Source organism: Podarcis melisellensis, assembly GCF_964234715.1.
Source record: "Podarcis melisellensis genome assembly, chromosome: 7".
NCBI classification, from domain to species: Eukaryota; Metazoa; Chordata; class Lepidosauria; order Squamata; family Lacertidae; genus Podarcis; species Podarcis melisellensis.
This window is the reverse complement of record NC_138539.1, coordinates 89,675,433-89,697,061: the sequence shown is the minus strand read 5'-3', so window position 1 is coordinate 89,697,061 and position 21,629 is coordinate 89,675,433. Positions and strand designations below refer to the sequence as shown.

General features: G+C 40.7%; 1 protein-coding gene across 9 annotated transcripts in view; it reads right to left on the bottom strand.

Moving 5' to 3' along the window:
• The window catches only part of KIZ (kizuna centrosomal protein), a 175,782-nt gene that overhangs the window by 125,450 nt on the left and 28,703 nt on the right, over window positions 1–21,629 (bottom strand). For 8 of the 9 annotated variants that reach the window (XM_081917795.1, XM_081917797.1, XM_081917793.1 and 5 more), the window contains 4 exons: window positions 13,371–13,535; window positions 11,980–12,130; window positions 11,475–11,631; window positions 10,292–10,357 (listed from right to left, as the gene is read on the bottom strand). In XM_081917795.1, coding sequence (XP_081773921.1) covers window positions 10,292–10,357; window positions 11,475–11,631; window positions 11,980–12,130; window positions 13,371–13,535 — 539 coding nt within the window. The remainder of the gene's footprint in view (window positions 1–10,291; window positions 10,358–11,474; window positions 11,632–11,979; window positions 12,131–13,370; window positions 13,536–21,629) is intronic. The other variant, XM_081917796.1, reaches the window with a different exon arrangement.

Genomic DNA, 21,629 nt, shown 5'->3' with positions numbered 1-21,629 from the left:
AGATGAAGAATGGTTAATTCTGTACTAGTCACTGACATCAAAATTCTTTCCAAAGTGTAGGACTCTACAGACCAGCCAAAGAATGTGCTATGCTCGGAAGTAGAAGGTGCCATCCAAAATATGCAACTAGGCAAGTCTCCAGGACCGGATGGGCTGACTTCCAGATACTATAGATCTTTGAAGGAGTGGTTATTACAACCCTTGAAGGAAGTCTGCAATTAAATTTTGGAAGGGAAAAGGGCACCAGAGACGTGGAAAGAGGCGTATATCACACTTATACCGAAAACAGAGACTGAAAAGACTCAACTTAAGAACTACCGCCCCATATCGTTATTAAATGTGGATTACAAAATTTTTGCTGACATTTTGGCCAAGAGATTGAAAAAAGTATTGATGGAAGAGATTCACAAGGACCAAGCGGGCTTTCTCCCGGGAAGACATTTGTCTGACAACTTGAGGAACATAATTGACATTTTGGAAAAGCTAGAAGTGAATATAAACACTAAAGCAGTTCTGATATTTGTAGATGCGGAGAAAGCTTTTGACAACATCTCTTGGAGTTTTATGAAAAAGAACCTACAGGGGATGGGGGTAGGCCAAGGTTTTGAAAATGGTATAGGTGCAATATACTCTGAACAAAAGACCAAACTAATTGTAAATAATGTGGTTACGGAAGAATTCAAGATAGAAAAAGGGACACGACAGGGGTGCCCAATTTCCCCATTGCTTTTTATTTCGGTCCTGGAGGTTTTGCTGAACATGATTAGAAGGGACCGGCTGGTTGAAAGAAGAAGAAGACATAATAGAAATAGGAAAATATCTAGAAAATAACAGAATAACATCTATAACGGAGGAAGAGAAAATCCAACTGAATAAGTGCATAACAGTAGATGAAGTTCAGGAAGCAATAAAGAGAACGAAACTGGGGAAAGCACCAGGTCCAGATGGATTATCGGCCAAATACTATAAAGTCCTCGAAGAATACTTAGCCCCGGTGTTATGTGAGGTAATGAATAATATTCTACAAGGAGGGAAGATACCGGACTCCTGGAAAGATGCTCACATAACGCTGATACCTAAAGCGGACTCAGACAAATTAAACATAAAAAATTGCAGACAGATATCACTTCTTAACAACGATTACAAAATATTCGCTGAGATAATGGCAAACAGACTTAAGAATTATCTAAAAAATGCAATACATACGGATCAAGCTGGATTCCTTCCTAATAGACAATTAAAAGACAATGTTAAGGCATATAATAAATACCATTGAATACTTGGAAAAGAAGAATGAAATTCCTGCAGCATTGATTTTTATCGATGCAGAAAAAGCATTTGATAATGTATCATGGCGATTCCTATTAAAGTGTTTGGAGACAGCAGGGATAGAAGGTGCTTTCATGGAGGGAATCAAAGCAATTTATTCAAATCAAAGAGCCAAACTGATTATTAATAACAACTTATCTGACACATTCGAAATTTCAAAGGGTACGAGAGAAGGATGCCCCTTGTCACTGCTTCTTTTCATAATGGTGTTGGAAGTAATTGCAAATAAGATAAGGAAAACATCTGAGATACGAGGAATTAGAATTGGGGTGAAAGAATTCAAACTGAAAGCATACGCGGATGACCTGGTAATATCAGCTGAGGACCCGATACAGCGTACTGACAAAGTTTTGGCACTTCTAGAGGAATTTGGGAAAGTAGCGGGCTTCAAGTTGAATAAAATCAAAACTAAAATGATGGTTAAGAATATGGGAGAAGATTTAAGGAGGCAGCTAGAACTCCAATCGGGAATCAAAGAAGCAAAAAAGATAAAATATCTAGGAGTGTGGCTAACGATGAAAAATATAAACTTAATGGCTGATAACTATACAAACACCTGGAAGGAAATCCAAAAGGAACTAGATACTTGGAATAGGATAAAACTCTCCTGGTCAGGCAGAATGGCTGCAACCAAGATGTGTATATTACCGAAACTTCTATTTTTATTCCAAAATGTCCCAGTGATTAGAGGAAGTGCAATATTTAAAAATTGGCAAAAAAATTCTCTCTAAATTTATATGGCAAGGTAAAAGACCGAGAATTAGATTTAAACTGCTAACGGACAGAAAAGACAGAGCAGGATTCTCGGTCCCAAATCTGAGACTGTATTATGAAGCCTGGTGCCTTTGTTGGCTTAGAGAATGGGTCACTTTAAAAAACACAGATCTGCTAGATTTAGAAGGCTTCGATTTAAGATTTGGTTGGCATGCTTATCTCTGGCAGAATAAGGAAAAGGTGCATAAAGGCTTCTCAAACCACATTATCAGAGGAACATTGTTAGAAGCGTGGGAAAAGAACAAAAAACTACTGGAAAAAAATACCCCCTGGTGGCTATCCCCTATCGACATATTAACCACCAAAAAAACAAATATGGAAGGTGAGAGATTGACCTATGAAGACCTCCTGGAAAGATCGGAAAGAGGATGGAAAATTAGATCTTATGAAGAGTTAAAAAGCAGATTAACAGGTTGGCTGCAGTATCATCAAATTAATGCCTTATGGAAGGAAGATAAAAAGATTGGAATGAATGAGAAAAAATCAAAGTTCCAGGTAAAGATAATAGAAAGTAAAACTAAACTGCTATCTAAAATGTGTAATCAGCTATTAGAGTGGGACACCAAGGGCGAAGACGTTAAGGAGGTTATGGTAAAATGGGCAATAGACATTGGATATAATTTGGATTTTGAAAAAATTATATAATTATATAATGTTTCAATATGCAACTGTAGCTGCCAGGATTCTGTTAGCACAAAATTGGAAAACCCCAAATACCCCGACCGTTAAAGATTGGCAAATTAAATTATTTGAGTATATGGATCTGGCAAAAATGACGCAGAAAAGGTTCAATGACAGCAAAAAGGTTCAAGGTTTATCGACAATTGGTCTAAATTCATAACATATATGGAAACAAATTCTAGAGATATAAAAATCACAGTAGGTTTAATATAACCCTTGCGATGTGTTTACGCTAAAAAATGAAAAACTGCAGAATGGATTTAAAATTCACATAACCCAAAACCGAGATGGAGGGAAGTCAAACGTTATTTATTGTTAATTAATGTTTGTTTTTTGGTTGGCTTAGGTGTTTTGATTTGGTTGATGTTTTCTTTTCTTTTCTTTTCTTTTTTGGTATGTGTTGGCTATTTTTCTTTTTCTTTCTTTGCTGTTGTTTGGTTATAGAAAACGAATAAAAAGAAGTTTGAAAAGAAGGGACCGGCTGGTTAAAGGTATACAGGTCGGAGCTAAACAGTACAAATTAAGAGCATTCGCAGATGACTTAGTATTGACGTTACAGGAGCCAGAATCTAGTACTAAAAGGGCTTTAGAACTAATTCATGAATTTGGTCAAGTGGCAGGATTTAAATTGAACAAGTTGAAAACTAAGGTTTTAGAGAAAAATTTAACATCAATTGAAAGAGAGAGGTTTCAGAATGAGACGGGTTTGACCGTGGTTAAGAAAGTGAAATACCTGGGGATAAATATGACAGCTAAAAATGGGAACTTATTTAAAGATAACTATGAAAAATGCTGGATGGAAGTGAAAAAAGCTTTAAAAATCTGGTCAAATTTAAAGCTTTCCTTGTTGGGTCGAATTGCAGCTATAAAAATGAATGAATTGCCTAGAATGTTGTTTTTGTTTCAAACGTTACAAATTGTGGACAAGATGGATTGTTTCAAGAAGTGGCAGAAAGATATTTCTAGATTTGTCTGGCAGGGCAAGAAGCCCAGAATAAAATTCAAGATATTAACTGATGTAAAGGAAAGGGGTGGATTTGCCCTGCCAGACTTTAAACTTTATTATGAATCAGCAGCATTCTGCTGGTTGAAAGACTGGCTGCTTCTTGAGAACACAGACATTTTGGACTTAGAAGGTTTTAACAATGTTTTTGGATGGCATGCATATTTGTGGTACGACAAGGTTAAAGCACATAAAGCGTTTAAAAACCATATTGTCAGGAAAGCATTGTTTAATGTTTGGATAAGATATAAGGATTTACTGGAAAATAAAACCCCAAGGTGGTTGTCACCAATGGAAGCAAAAGCTCAGAAAAAGCTCAATATGGAGGCCAAATGGCCAAAATATTGGGAAATTTTGGAACAAGAAGGAGATAGGTTGAAACTGCAGAGTTTTGAGAAATTAAAAAACAAAGTGCGAGATTGGCTTCATTATTACCAGATAATGGAGGCATATAATTTGGACAAGAAAATTGGCTTCCAGGTGGAAAAATCAAAATTAGAAACAGAGCTGTTAGAACCTAAAACTAAGATTTTGTCAAAGATGTATAACTTGCTGTTGAAATGGAACACTCAGGATGAAACGGTGAAATCTGCTATGATTAAATGGGCACAAGATGTTGGACATAACATTATGTTTGCTGACTGGGAACAGTTATGGACCACAGGTATGAAGTTTACGGCATGTAATGCCTTAAGAGAGAATATTATGAAAATGATATATAGGTGGTACATGACCCCAGTCAAGCTTGCAAAAATTTATCATTTGCCCGATAATAAATGTTGGAAATGCAAAGAAAATGAAGGTAAATTCTTTCACCTTTGGTGGACGTGCCCAAGGATTAAGGCTTTCTGGGAAATTATTTATAATGAAATGAAAAAGGTATTTAAATATACCTTCCTGAAGAAACCAGAGGCCTTTCTCCTGGGCATGGTCGGCCAATTGGTGCCAAAGAAGGATAGAACTTTCTTTATGTATGCTACAACAGCAGCAAGAATACTCATTGCAAAGTACTGGAAGACACAGGATCTACCCACTCTGGAAGAATGGCAGATGAAGGTGATGGACTATATGGAACTGGCAGAAATGACTGGCAGAATCCGAGACCAGGGAGAAGAGTCGGCAGAAGAAGATTGGATGAAATTTAAAGACTATTTACAGAAATATTGCAAAATTAATGAATGTTAGAATGATGTCGGATAGAAACTAAGTGGTTTCCAGCTGTAATGCTTTAAGAGAATATGGAAGAAAAAAAAAGGTTTAGAAATAGGTTAAAATTTATTGATAAGGATTTGCTGAACTAACAATTTGAATTGGAATACAAAAAAGGGAGGTATGAGGAGGTCTGGGAAATAAGTTAATGGAAAATAAGTAATGGAAACTGTGTTTTTAATTATTTTCATTTTTGTATTTTTGTTATTTTTTCTTTTTTCTTTTTGATTTTTATTGTATTACTATTGAAAACTTTAATAAATATTCTTTTTTAAAAAAAGAATGTGCTAGGCTCTGCTATCGTCTTCTGAAGGTTAATTTGTGAACACCATCTCTACAAGAATCTGTAAGCCAAACATGCACCAAACCAAAGCAGGGACATATTAGCTAGCAGTGAATCTCATTTTCTTACCCACGGTTCCCCTACTCCAGAGCTTTCCAAACTTTTCATGTTAGTGACACACTGTTTAGACATGCACCATTTCACGGCACAGTAATTCAGTTTTACTAGTAAACCAAAAGTTAAACTAACCCCTTTCCAGCCTCAGGAGGAGTGTGCGAGACACAGTTTGGAAAGCTCTGCACTACACTGTTTCCATCAAAATCTAGTTACACACATTTCATTCCAAAACAGTAAAGCACAGTTATTGGACACTAGGTGGTGCTGCAGTTGAAGTGGATGCAAGCTTCTTGGCTTCCTAAAACAATCTAAAGGAAATCCCTACTCATCACCCCCTTAAAAGCTACACTCAGCTACCAGAAGCCCAGCATCCTATTCTTGTTAACATCTAAAAAGCTCAAATACCATAAGGTCTCCCTTACCGCTATAGTTTCCCCCCAGATAATTACAAGCAACCTAAGTTTCCGGCAAATTCTTGTGCTAGAAGAAAAACTGAGTCAAACCTAAAGCTCTAGCCACATGGCAATAAGCTATGTCACATGCACATTTGGACACATACAGACAAATAATGCCTTGTGTTAACCCTCTCCAGCCTCTGAAGTTTTAAATCACTAGCACAGATCAGAATTGGAGCTTTACCAATAATAAGCATGCATGGAAAAGAATTAAACCACTTCTTAACCACACTGATTTCAAGTACTATGTTGCCTGGGCGGAGATGAAGAGAAGGGTATCATTAAGGGGCAGCTGGTCTGCATTAAGTGATTGCTCCCTTAAATGGCAGGAGAAATATCAAGCCACCAGATCTTTCAAATACTTTACATTGCAAAAGACAACTTAAGCCACCTTGCTGAATAATAATCAAATGGTAAAGAGAGATGAAAAATTCTACTTTCCCTACGTGGAAAATCATTTGAAAACATGCACTTAATGATATCAGTGCACATTCAAGAGTGGCAGACTCTCACTTCCCTAAAAAGCCTCCTTGAAGGTCAGGAGCCTTCCAAAGTAGTAGCACCCTATGACTCAAGAGAGGGGGACACTGGAAAGAAAAGTCAGTCTTGGTCTCTGTCTTTGTTTCAGTCTCTCTCTCTCTCTCTCTCTCTCTCACACACACACACACACACACACACACATGTACCTACATGCATATGCAGAGATGTACACACAGAAGCACTTTGCACACACGAACCTCCCTGAATCCTAGTCTATGCTGGGAATATGGTATGAAAACAAAGCTATTAATATCCCAAATTTCTATTTCAACATGCAAGTTTTTTCTATTGTTGCACGTAAGTTTAGATTCCCTAATTTAAAATCTTATCATCATTATGAAATCAAGATTATGAAAAATGAGAACTCTATTATGTGGTTAGCTGAAAATTGCCCTTTCATCCTTTTTCAATATTGCTGTACGATCTAATCTCAAAAAGAGGAATGACAATATATCAAACTTAAGCACACCATTCTCTGTTATCTCAAATCTCCTAAATTCCAAGTATTCCTTCAAATAGCTGTTTCCACAAGACACTTAAATCAGTTTTTGCATGCCCAGCACCTGTAATTCAGAAGAAATGTAGTCTACACCACAATATAGAAGTGGCTTGCCAGGTGACTATCTTCCTGGCAGGTGAGTCACTGTTGCTTACCAAGAGGGCGAAGATGAGAGGAAGCAATGCAAACAGGAGCACTGGGCTGGCTCTGCTGGCACATCTGCATTAGACTGACCTCCCCTCCCCTCCCTCTCTTGGTAGTAAAAGTGACCCATCTGCTAGGAAGCTAAGGCAACAGCTCTGCCATTAGACAGAGAAACACAATTGCAGAATTCTCCAGTCCATGATGAACTGGCAAAGCAGCACTGAATACTGATGCAGCTGGCAGGAGAGAAGATAACCAGGTGACATGGTTGATGATGCCCTTCCTTTCGGTATTGCTTGTCCTGGATTTCCTGCCTCATCTACCACTTCTCCCCCCTCACCCCCAGACCAGAAAAGGGAAAATGATAGCAGACCCAGGGGGAAGCCCAGTTGGCACAAGAGCTCACATTTGTCTGCCAGGAGGCTTTCTTGTCAACTGTCTCCTAAAGAGGGTCTCTCAGGAGAAGGGAAAATATTCAGCTGAGAACAGCAAGCCAGCAGATGGAAAGGAAGGGCCTGGCAGTGAGAATAGAAGCCTCTCAGATTCTTCTGGGCTCTTGTTGGGACAATAGCTCCCTACTGAACTCCAAGTCCTGCTCCAGCTGCTTCTAGCTCAGCTGCTGCTCCAGCCCTGGGTGCTGGTCACAGATAGGCATAAGTGTGGCTGAATCAGACCCATGGTCTACAGGTTTTTTCTTGCGCTGAAGTAGTTTATGCAAACAAAACGCATAACATTTGAAGTAATCCCAACAATATGAGCCTACACCAATGGTCGCTGTCTGCAATTATCATTTTTGGTTGTCCCTCTTTCTTTGAAGCTAGTCTCTACAGGCTCTCTGTCGGCACAGACCATTTTTAAAACAAGGAAAAAACACACAGAGTCAGCACTGGATATATTTGGAGTTAATAAAAAAAAGGAGGTGAAAGGAGCTGCCATCTCATCATGTCACTTCCCTGCTTAATGTAATAGCGTGCTAAGCATTTCCCTCTTTTAATTTTAGGCAATAATTATTATAATTATTATTAATAATTATTATAATTAATTTTAAAATTCCACTGTTATCCTATCTATTGCTGGTTTGGAGTTAGGGCTAGTTTCTCCTCCCTAGAATACTGACTGATATGCAGAAAGCAGCCCATCTGAATTACTGAGGGCAAAAGAAGTAAGGGCAACAATTCTTAAATAAAAATACTTTCAACCCAACTGCAGAGAAGTTTCAACAACAGTGAACAGATGTACCTGGAAGTGAGATCCACAGGTATAGGGTGGTATACTACTACTACTACTACTACTAGTAATAGGGAAGTTACAGAAGCCCTAATTTCTCCCATGGAAAAACCCAGCAGCAAGGAAGCATAAGGCAGAGCTGGGGTTTCTGTGCTGAGTTAAGCCTCCAGAGGGTCCCAGCCCGTGTGTGTGCACAAATGTGCATGAGTGTGTGTGCCAAGCTGGATCTTTGACCCGGGTGAAATAAAACCTACACTAGTGACCAAAACTGTGGAAACCTTTGGGGGGGGGAGTGTATTTCCAAGGTTTGATGGCACATAACACCACTTTTTTTTTTTTTTTAGTAATACCTTAAAATTATATATTAATGGAAAGATAATTTAATGAAGAACGTAATGTAGTGACTTTTATGAAGGATTATTTATTACAACAGCAGTCATTAAGAAGAAATGTGAAACACATAGAAAAAATGAGATATACAAAAATTCTTGTGCCAGTTAATACTAGTTGGGTAACCTTTAGCTTTAATTAAGGTCTTACAACTCCTTCCCATGGAGTAAATAAAGTTTATTTTAGTTCTACAGCTGTAATAATGTGAAACCAAGATTGAATTATTGTCTCTATTAATTGGGCTTTACTGCTGGGTTGCTTCTGACTAACAAGTTTCTTTAGTCAGCGCCATAGATTTTTGATTGGGTTAAGGTCTGGGCTATGTATTTTTAGGCATTTATATTCCCATTGGGATGCGGGTGGCGCTGTGGTTTAAACCACTGTGCCGCTTGGACTTGCAGATCGGAAGGTCACGGTTCGAGGCCCTGCGACAGGGTGAGCTCCTGCTCTTGCCAACCTAGCACTTCAAAAGCACGCAGTGAAAGTAGATAAATAGGTACTACTCTGGCAGGAAGGTAAACGGCGTTTCCGTGCGCTGCTCTGGTTTCGCCAGAAGCGGATGAGTCATGCTGGTCACACGACCCAGAAAAACTGTCTGCGGAAGTGGACAAATGCCGGCTCCCTCAGCCTGTAAAGCGAGATGAGCGCCACAACCCCAGAGTCGTTCGTGACTGGACTTAACTGTCAGGGGTCCATTTACCTTTTATTCCCATCAATGACACAAATTCTGCCCACACCTTTTGCTGTCATACAGCCCCAGATCATAACACTAACTGGGTGTTTCACAGTAGGTGTAATGGTAGGATGTAAATCTTCTCTGATTCTTCTCCTCACATATTTCCTGCCATATATATATCAGTGTAAGCGCTTTCACATTAAAAATCCAAAACAGCTATTTAACATAGCATGCTTCTTTTATGTTGTATGCACACGCATGCACGCACCCCCCCAGTATCTATATTTTCAATTAAGGTGCTTATTCTTTGTATAAGAGAGGAAGTTCTACATTTATTTACAAGAAATGGATATCTGTCAAGGATGCTAATGTGTACACTATCCACAAATCAAAACTGCCACGATATCTTGGATATTCTTTAAAAACAAACATAATTAGCTGCCAAAAAAAGAGGTCTTAACAGGTCCTGATGAGACCTTATTGCAAAATATTTTTAAATTATCAGTATGCCTTTGTAACTGAGGCACAAACCCAGCTTTTTGTCTGGCACAATTTTTCCTCCCTTCTCTTATTCTAATGATACACATTCAATTACTACAGAAAAGAAAAGAGTCAAATCAGAAACATCTGTAGTTTGCCATCTAATTACTGATTCTTCCCCATGGAGACTGACCTTTGTAACACCGATACCAAGACCTGAAAGGCTAAAATAACAGGATATTCACAAGGTTTAAACGTATAACATGATTACAAGGAATTAAAATAGGCACTGTTATTTTCCATCTTGGTTTATGTTAACATAAGCGTGGACTTTATGATCTTGCGTTTAATCTCTGTGCTCAGTATGTAGTAGCTGAATTTACTCACTATTAGGGGAATTCACAAGCTGCTGAAATGCAATGTTTTGATTATATAATAAAGTCAAACCCCGCATTTGAGGCTATTATGCAGCCATGACTTTTACCTGTAATAGGAATCTTTTCCACCAGGCTTTCTTCCTTGCTCTCATCTTCACACCAGCTTGTGCCTTCTGTATGTGAACACACACAATAATGAAGCACATTTCAAAGTCACAGTGATCAGACCAGTTTGTTTTCTTTTTAAGCCCTATTCCCTTTCTTTTAAGCCCCACTTTTGTTATGTCTTGTTTATTGATCTAAAATGTCTATTACAGTTCTTTACAAAAGGACCCTACTGTGAACTTTAGCCAAATATGCTGCTGCTGCTGCTGTATCTCTGTGCAAGTGCCAAAGAAACTGGCAAAATACCTTGAATAGTTTAGGTCATGAGACTTTTTTTCTTTTTAATTGTGATTACTTCACCATTTTGGCTATTAACCCATTTTCAATATTTGATATACATAAAACAAATGTACCCAGAAAATTAGTTTGAATCATAGCTCCTCTCTTTTATCAATAAAAATCTAGGAAGGCAACCTAAACAGCATTGCTTATGTTTGCCGTGTAAAGGCATCTGGGTCCTAATTGCTCATCTTTTCTGGGCTTTGATGCAAGGACACACTGAGTCACCATCTCCCGCTCCTAAATCAAATTACTTCCTTTAGCAAAACAAATTCATCTAACATTCATTTAATTATTATTTTTAAGCCAATACATGTTTTTCTCAGTATGAAGCTTCTTCTAAAAGGGGGGGAGGGATCTGCCTATGCTTCCTTTGCACTAATAAGCATGTTCCTAATACTGTATATATGTTCTTCAATGTTTTGTAGAGAAATGCATTTTACAATCTATAGGTGTTTCCTTGTCATAACATGTTTTAACGAGTTTATACATGATTCCATTTCTAATTTACACCAGAAACAGAACACATGATTTTCCGAAACACAGAAATTACTACTGTAGATAAGCCACAAACAAAAACACCTTACTCAAAGATAAGTTCAAATATACTTCTCTATTCACTTCATATAGCTTCAGAGGAACTGGAGCTGCCTTGGTATAGCTTCATACACCTAATCCTGCATTTATGAGCAGGGCAGCACACGAGGACTCTTACACGTCCACAGTGGGGAGTGGGGAAAATATATCCTGCAGTTTTCACTATTGCATATCCTGAGGTATTATACTATGATATAATGTGTTGTGTTATATTATGTTAGACTAAGAATGAGCCTTAACAAAAATTACCCTTTTCCCTTTCAACATTATTACCAAGCCGTTGTTCATATCTTCCTTGCTTTATTGTGTTATTGTTTGTTTGCAAATCACAAGATGTTTTATCGCTGCAAGCAAGTGAGCTGTTTTCATATTCTACTGAAAAGCTTTCTTTCAATAATGATGTAGCCTACAGAAACAGAAATAAAACTGTATGATTATAACAATAACCATAAGTACATTACTATTCCTTTTTGTAACCCGTTAGACAGGAAAATGTTTAAAAACTGCTGTTGTCACAATATTTAGCAGCATTATAACAGTAAATAGAACAAGAAATAACATGTTTAAAAGAAAAAGAACAGCTTAATCTCATTCAGGTTTTGCGTTAATATATACACTAGTTAATGTGTCTCATACACAATTTATTGTATTGTTGCTTCATAGGCATTCTGGAAAACCAAACTTCTACTGTCACCAATCTGTTTCTTCAAGGTATATTTTGGAAAGAACAAAAGAAAATGAAACAAGAACTGACCAGGTCACGTTGCTCGTGGCTCTCCAAAGTCAATATGGTACTAAGCATGTCTTTCACTTCTTGTTCGAATAAAACATTGTACTTCTTCAACAATAAAATATGTTCACTTAAACGTTTCCATGTCTTAGCAAAACAAGGTGTCAATTCAGACCTAGGGAAAGAAAAAAGCAAATATGGTAGACAAAACAGCACATACCAATAAAGATGTAAGACTGTCAATCTTCACTGTTAGCCAAATAATGAAATACAAATTTATTTAATAAAAACACCATTAACTTATTTTCTGAAATTCTTATTTGCTCAAAGAAACACTAAGAGAAAAATTGAAATTACATGTATTTTAACTCATCCCAAGCAAAACTTAAAATTAAGGTCTGTATAATTAGTATCTAAATTTTAGTGGTCAGTATAGCATAGGTAGTAGCAGAGATTGTAGAGTTGGACCAAGGAGACTATAGTCCATATTCACATGTCCATGTAGCTCACATCCTAAGCTATCTCACCCATATGCTCAAATGTGGGCGAGATAGCTTAGGCTGTCTGAAGTGTGGGGGCAGGACCAGTGATTCAGCCCCCCGCCCTGCAACTGGTGTGAGGGATAATGCCTGAATATGGCTTACACATCATTGTTTAAGACTCAAGATTATGAATTGCTTGAGTAACTGTTTCTAGATCCCTATCTCAGAGTTACAGCCCTGTCATCTACAAGCATTGGTGAAAAGCAGACCTCTTCAACTTGAATAAAAATTAAAAGATAAAAAGCAAGAATAACATGGAACTACACACAAGACTAAAACAAGCAAGCAACACAAGAGGAGTCCTGCTTTCCCATCCCTCTGCAGCACTCCTCTGAGGATCCAGAGCCATTCACCCCTCTGGGCCTGGCACATAGCATCAGTTTGCTTCATGAACCCTAAGCAATTATAGACAAGGCATAAGCTTTACATATAAAACACAAACAATTGTTCAGTATGTCCTTCAAAGCTGCAACCCTACACACACTTACCTGGATGTAAGTTCCACTGAACACAAGAGTAGACACGCTTCGGATTATGCTGCAAAACAGGGGTGGCTAACCTGTGGCCCTTCGTGTCTTGTCACCTGATCTACAGCAGGGCTAACACGTGGCCTCTTAGATGCTGTTGAACTCCAACTCTCACCAGCCCGTCCCCATGGCTGATAGGCAGGGATGATGGGAGCTGAAGTCTAGGAATATCTGGAGAGCCACAGGTTAGCCATCTCAGCTGTAAAATCTTTAAACACTACATTTTGAATGGTTAAATCATACACATGATATTTCAGGTATATGAAGTTCCTCCCTATAAATTCTCTTATTTCAATAGCATGACCAAAAATAATGTGAATTGTGTAAGTCTTAACAACGATCATACCTATCATGCTTTTCATCCAGCGTCCCACTTTTGTATTTAAGCGTTTTCTCTGGTAGAAGGCATCTATCAATTGTAAATTTCAATAATCTCTCAAGATGATGAAGGACAAGTGCTTCACATACCTCAAGGGCTTCTGGTTTTAAGCTGCCAATTTCATTACAGACGCTATAAAACAATAACAGGTGCTTAATGAAGTATTTGCTTAAACCCATTAATTATAAGCACCATTCTTATCCATGAAATCTATAACAGTTCCCACAGCAAATGGCTTCAATATAGACTGTAAACAGCAAAGTTAGAAGATATTGAATATCATCTAGAACAGGGGTGCCCAAACATTTTTCAAAGAGGGCCAGATTTGACGGAAATGAACATGCATGAGGGCCGACCAAAGTTGAGCTTTTTTTTAGGATTGAAGAGCTTTTTGGGGGATGTCCCCCCAAGGTTTATTGACCTTTTTAAAGGATTTGACAGCAATAAATGAATGAACTGCCACAGGGGCCTGATAAAACCGGCCGGAGGGCCGAAATGGGCCCCAAAGTAGACTTTGGATATGCCTGCCTTAAGAACTAGCACAAAATAATCCATATATAAAGCAAAGTACTTGTTGCTTCTTGTTATGTGTTACACACACACACACACACACACACACACACAAACAAACAACACAGTACTTGTTGGTTCTAGCTCCTGAAAGCTCTATCTTAAAAGACCTCCAACCCCTTTGCCACCATCTATTTCCCGAATTCTTCCGTTGTCCCCCCTGTTGTTGTCTTTTTATAATATAGCATTCATCAAGAATACAAACAACAAGTAATGGATACCGGTCACCAGCTACAAAGCGAAATGAGGTGGAAAATAATAGCAGCATGCTAAAATTGTACTTTGGCTTCAGGATCAGTGCTACAAACTTTTCTGTTTGTTTTTTTGGGGGGGAGGAAAGCTGCACCCTACTTTGCTAAATTCCAACTTATCCGACATATTTTTTCCACCCTCTCTCATATCTATATCTAGAATCATAGAATCATAGAGTTGGAAGAGACCACAAGGGCCATCGAGTCCACCCCCCTGCCAAGCAGGAAACACCATCAGAGCACTCCTGACATATGGTTGTCAAGCCTCTGCTTAAAGACCTCCAAAGAAGGAGACTCCACCACACTCCTTGGCAGCAAATTCCACTGTCGAACAGCTCTTACTGTCAGGAAGTTCTTCCTAATGTTTAGGTGGATCCATTGCTCTGTGTCCGCTTCTCTGGAGCAGCAGAAAACAACCTTTCTCCCTCCTCTATGTGACATCCTTTTATATATTTGAACATGGCTATCATATCACCCCTTAGCCTCCTCTTCTCCAGGCTAAACATGCCCAGCTCCCTTAGCCGTTCCTCATAAGGCATCGTTTCCAGGCCTTTGACCATTTTGGTTGCCCTCCTCTGGACACGTTCCAGTTTCTCAGTGTCCTTCTTGAACTGTGGTGCCCAGAACTGGACACACACTGGGGGGGGGACCGTGCGCTTTCCAAATATCACGAGATAAAAGCGACGGCCTCGCGGGAAACTGCCGAGACAACAAATCCCTAGACTGGCGGCCGGCGGCGGCTACACGGGTCACATGACGAGGTCTGGCGGGCCGGATTCGGCCCGCGGGCCTTGTATTTGACACCCGTTATCTAGAACAACCTCCTCAGTTGTGAGAGCCAGTGTGGTGTAGTGGTTAAGAGCAGTAGTCTTGTAATCTGGTGAACCGGGTTCGCGTCTCCGCTCCTCCACATGCAGCTGCTGGGTGACCTTGGGCCAGTCACACTTCTTTGAGGTCTCTCAGCCCCACTCACCTCACAGAGTGTTTGTTGTGGGGGAGGAAGGGAAAGGAGAATGTTAGCCGCCTTGAGACTCCTTAGGGTAGTGATAAAGGAGGATATCAAATCCAAACTCTTCTTTTTCTTCTGTGATACAGTCATACCTCAGGTTACAGATGCTTTGGGTTGAGCACTGCACCGAACCCAAAAGTGCCGGAATGGGTTACTTCCGGATTTCAGTGCTTGCGCATGTGCAGAAGCGCCAAATCACGATCCGCACGTGCACAGACGCATGGGTCGCGGGTTGCGAACACTGCAGGTTGCTAACATGCCTCCCACACGGATCACGATCGCAACCCGATCATCCACTGTACTTTTATTACCCTAAAAGTTATTTCCCTGAAAGTTAGTGTTCTCCCCTTCTGATGCCAAAAGAATAACCACAACTAAAGTCGTGATTCTCAATTCCTTTCCCTCACTGCGAGAAGTGAGGTTACAGGGAACCAGAAAGAGGGCCTTCTCGGCAGTGGCGTCCGCCCCGTGGAATGCCTTCCCATCAGATGTCAGGGAAATAAACAACTATCTGACTTTTAGAAGACATCTGAAGGCAGTCCTGTTTAGGGAAGTTTTTAATGTTTGGCCTTTTATTGTGTTTTTAATATCCTGTTGGAAGCTGCCCAGAGTGGCTGGGGAGGCCTGGCCAGGTGGGTGGGGTATAAGTAATAAATGAAAATGATGGTGATGTGGTGATTCAGCAGAGTAACTCCCCCAGTCAAGTCTCCTTTGAGGACGTATATAGTGGGACATTTGGAAAGGATGATTCTTTCTTTTATTTCAGGGCTTGAACCCACAGAGGGTTTTGAACTGGAGTTCAAGGGAAATTAGGAGACTAGTCAGTCATTTCCAACAGTGTACTCCTTTCAAGAGCAAAACACACATACAGTTATTGCACTTATTTTGGCATGGAATGGAGAAACACAGCCTGCAGGGGCCTGAACTGGAGTCTGCCCAATGAGACAGTGTCCAGGTATAACCATCATATCACTAACCTGAACCAGAGTCATGAATGTTTAGTTTTACTGTGCATTTCAACTAATTTTGAACATTCATGTCTCTGAAGCAACCCAATTATCTGTGCCACACATGGATTCTCTCAAGCAGACTGCTCATGTATGGTGATCACTAACACTTCTTTGTAGTGATTTGTAAGCCACTCTAGGAACCTTTTTTAGCTGAAGAGTGGGATAAACAAATAAACTCACTGTTCCTAAAGGCAAGCAGAAGGCAAGCACAAACTACACCTACCTTAAAAGTATATGTAACAGGATGCAATGGGCCCTGAAGTATAGGGGAAACTTTCTAAAGGGCAGGAGAGGCGGGAAAATCAGAATACAGAAATGGCAGGGTGAAGGGAGAACACACACACTTCCTGTTCTGAATCATCACGACCTCTTTGATAGCTTATTTGCAGGCAAGATTTAAAATGTGATGAGACGTGCATTAGAAACCCCAGGCAGTGGGAGAGCTACTTGGGAAGATTTGCAACATGGAAATGGCAGGTTGAAAAAGATCTAAAACCTCCTCCTATCCCTAATTCCCACAGGAAATGGTGTTTTCATATTTTAATTGGGATGCTGTTATATGCATTTAGATTAACTTTTAGTTTGGGATTCAGACACAGTACTTGAGTTTAGTGCAGGGCAGTTCAGTGTGATAGTGAATGCAATTCACAGCCAGCAAGAGAAGTTGCCGCCGAGCTCGATCCAGAAATCTCTATAGAGGTCAGAGAGTATCACACAACCTGCTATGAACTGTTAGTGAAAAGAGGCTTCCTTACTGATATAGCTGGTCCCCTTTTAGTTCTCTCTTTAGGCTAGAAGACACATGAATCAGGGACTACATTTAGCCTTCCTTAAGTATTTTATTGAGCCAAGAGTGTTTGCAAAAGGTAGTTTCAGCTTCTAGTAATATCAGAGAATAATTTTCCCATGGGTGTCTGGGTTGTTCCTCCCACTTACTCCAGAAGGCAGAACCTATACAAATCAGACAACTGTTATCCCTGTTTGGGACACAGCATCCATCTCCCTGTTTCTGTCCAGCCTCATCAACAGGCTCAGGCAATGCTGTTCTATAGTTGATTCCCCCCTACCCCTGTTATTTTTCTCAAATTGTTCATTTCTCCCTCATCTTATGTCCTTTCTCCTTATAGCTCTGCCCTTTTACTGTTCTCTAATCAACACATAAGCAAAGCCTGAGACTTATGGGAAGAGTCTAGTTATGAGAGTATGTCTTTGGACCCTCACACAGGGGATACCCAGTTCTCTTTCAGGACTGTTCTGAGGACCATTCAGAGAGGCATTGCTAGGGCTTAGAACTATTAGTGCCACAAACTGGGGGGCGGGGAAGTATACTCAGAGTGGCAGGACTGTTCCCCTCCTGAGGGTGTACTGCAGACGGTGAGTGAGCTAAACTCAAAGTCATCCAAGCCAAGTGAGACTGTTTCAATGAAATCCTACATGCTGCCTAAGAAAAACCTGAAGAAAGCCCTCACGAATGCTCCTGTGGCAGTAGTAGTGTCTGGGACAGTAGTATCCAGTAGTGGAAATGAGGTTTTAAAACACCGTAAAAGTGATAAATTTTGCTTAAGTCCTATGAGGCATTTGCTCCAGCTGTCAGGAGTGCAGCTTTTATTTTAATATTTGTCAGGCCTTCTCTCCTTTAGATGAAGAAACTACACAGAGAGGTCCCAAAACCAATCTTAAGATCAAACAGGATATTAAGAAGCTAACTGAGACTGATGCCTTTATAGTGGATGTTGGTTTAAGACTCTTTGCAGTTTACTCCCAGGTTCCTGGCTGGATTAATCCAAGATTAATCTGCCGACCACTCCATTTAAAAGGGGGCAAGCTATTTGGCAAGGCTCTTGAGGAGGATAAAAATAAGGTGATCCAAAGAAGAAAAAAGCAGATTGGGAATAGTTCCTCTCATCTCTTTAGGCAGTGGTTTTAGGGCCAAGAAGGCAGAGAATCAGAGCAGACCCAGATCCCAGCCCAGCGAACAGTGGTCCCAACATCAGTGTGAAGCTGTATTACATCCTGAACCTGTGGGAGAGACACTCTCTCACACACAGGGCGCAACAGGTATATGTCCTGGCTTCTGGAGTAATCAGGAGGAAGAACTCAGGTAGGTCCAATGTTTCTTTTTGCTACTGACTAAGCCAGGGGTTATCAACCTGGTCCCTACTGCCCACTAGTGGGCATTTCAAGATTCTAGATGGGAGGTAGGGAGTTCTACGGCACAGTCCTCCTTCCATTGAGCCCTAGTGGGTAATAAGGAAATTTTACCATCAAGAAAGATGCATTAGTGCGCGGTAAGTATAAAAAGGTTGACTACCCCTGGACTAAGTCATGCATGTGGGAAAAACACAGTCCACTTTGCTGGCTAGCACATGAAGAATAAGGGTTAGAGCTGGGTGTGTCCCCTCTGCAAAAACAGTCCTGTAAATTCTTTTTTCAGATTCAGATGCATTAATGCTTGTTTTGTTTTGCTCACACCCCTCAGGGAGCAAACTCCAAAAGAACTCTGCATGGGCAGTGACACTGCCAGTAGCCAAAGAATCAGGAGAAGAAGAGAGGAAGAGAAAATTTAGTTGTATTGCTCATCTTAAATAGTAAAGGTCACTCAATATGCCTCAGGCCCCCCAACTGAGGGGCAGGGTGGGGGTGCCACACACAGTCCCCACCCCCACCCTGCTCCAGCTTAAAAACAACAACTAAGACTCTTACCCACCCCCAAACAACAAACAAAAAGAAAACCAAACAAAGCCACTTTGCATACTCTGAAACAGCTGTGTATAAAGTTCCAAGCACTTAATTCTCTTTTATATGTACCCCAACATACATGGCTGCTGCCAACTTTGTGATGGCCTCCCTTTTCCCTACAAGAGCTATGTGGCTGCTCCCCAAAAGAGCATGCTTAGCACACAAAGCAAATATCATTGTTAAGAGTTTCCACCTTTACATTCTTCTTTTCTGCAGACTTGACCAGGCTGAGATCCACCCAAGGAAACCTTTCCCACTTATTAAATTCAACCACAGTTACCAAAACAAGCAAGCTACACAGACAACAGATCAGTCTCGTGGACTGAACTGGAAACTAAATCAGTGACCTTATCCTGCTCAACCCAAATGCATTTGTAGTTCTGGGAGGGGACCTCAACACCAGATTGGGCCCTAATGACCACATTCTCTTGCACAGCACAAATGTCCTCCTCTCAGCCTTGAAGCCGATGGATTCCTCCTCACCCGCTGCTCAAAAGATCAGAAATCAAACTCTGCAGGCTCTGCTTGTCTCAAACAGCATTTAGGCTAAAGCTCTACATTTTACATGGTGCCCTTGAAAGCGACTACCCAGCTGAATTCACCTACCTATCTGGCTCTGGAATGAGTGCTATGGGCTATATAACTGTTTCTAGGGACCTCCTTCCTTATGTTAAGACCCTAGAAGTTATGCCTAAATTTGGCAGTGATCACTTCCCAATTCTCCTTCAGCTAAAAGCCTTCACTCAAGAGATACCTGTACATACTGAGGACTGCTACCAGCCCTTCCTAATGCCAGCAGGAAGAACTTACCATCAACCCAAGTGGACTCCTCATCTAAGCCAAATGATAACTGAACTACTGGCCCCAGGTCGCCTGCAGTGCCCTGATATCTGCTGAGTCTCCTGATGCACTCTTGGAGAACTATAACACCCTTATGCAAGAGCTCCACCAGCTCCTAAGCTGGAATAATAGCACACGCTTGAGACAACAGCAGCACCACTCCAAGCCATGCTTTGACAAGGACTGTGCTAATGCCAAAAAAGTTCTTGCTGCCACTTACAAGGCTTATGTATCCAAGAGCAAACCAACAAAGCAATGGCCCAACCATGGTGGACTGTCACATCCCCCCAGGGACCTGGGAGGCTCATTTTCAGGAACTCTACACGGACGCCTCTGCTAAAAGTGGAGACTCTAGTCAAGCTATAGAGAATCTGCCTATGTGGGCACCAGTGATGGTGACAAGAGATTAGACCTGATTCCTCCAGAGGCCATTAAAAACAATATGGACTTCTGGGCCTCTATTCTGGCCTCACTCTTCACCTGCATTGACTCCCATGGCTGAGCCCCCAAAAACTGGGGGCTTGTAATCATTGCCCCCATATATAAAAAAGGAAAAAGGGATGATACTGCAAACTACAGACCGATTAGAAGAAGAAGAGTTTGGATTTGATATCCCGCCTTCTCCTATCTCCTTCAGGAGTCTCAAAGCGGCTAGCATTCTCCTTTCCCTTCCTCCCCCACAACAAACACTCTGTAAGGTGAGTGGGGCTGAGAGACTTCAAAGAAGTGTGACTGGCCCAAGGTCACCCAGCAGCTGCATGTGGAGGAGCAGAGACGCGAACCCGGTTCCCCAGATTACGAGACTACCGCTCTTAACCACTACCCCACACTGGTGTAACAAACTTTACACAAGACACCTAACAATGGAAATTCCACAACTAGATGGAACAAAAAATATACTTTGAGAGGAGCAAGCTGGTTTTAGGGAAGGCCGATCCACTATTGACCAATGCCTAGTACTCCATCATCTCATTGAGAAGTACGCCTCCCACAACACAACCTCCCTTTATGCTGCTTTTATAGATTTCAAAGCAGCATTTGATTCCATACCCAGAGCTAAACTGTGGAAAAAACTGGAGGCCACCTCAATAGATAGACATCTACTCCATCTAATTTGTATGCTACATGAAGGGACCTCATTTAATGTAAAATGTAACCCCTGGGGCCATCTCACCAATGCCACTGGAACCAAGAAAGGTGTCAAGCAAGGCTGCATATGGCCCCCACTCTTATTTAATTTCTACATCAACTCAATGGTAAGCCACCTCCATAGCACAAACTTTCACTTCCCAAAACTTGCTGGAAGACACATCCCTGTTCTGTTCTATGCAGACAATGCAGCAATATTTTCAAGAACACCTATTGGCCTCAAAAGAGCACTGAGAGCACTAACACAGTATTGCAAGGAGGACCAGCTAGAACTCAACTATCAGAAAACTAAAATAATGGCATTTGCCAAAAGGTCTATGAGCCGCTCCTGGAGCATAGATGGCTATAAGATTGAGCAGGTCTCCTGTTTCAAATATCTGGGGGTAGTTTTTCATTCTGCTGGCAGTAGGAAAACTCATGGAGACTATGTTGCTGTTATTGCTCAGAAGAACGCATCTTCAATCCTTAATTTTTTTAAAACAAGAGGTGGCCACTATATACCTGCAGCACTCAAATTATTTGAAGCCAAGCCAATAGCTCAACTTCTCTATGGCTGGGCCTCTTCTCCAATTTTGTATGACTAGAAAAGTGTTTGGATTTGATATCCCGCTTTATCACTACCCTAAGTAGTCTCAAAGCGGCTCACAATCTCCTTTCC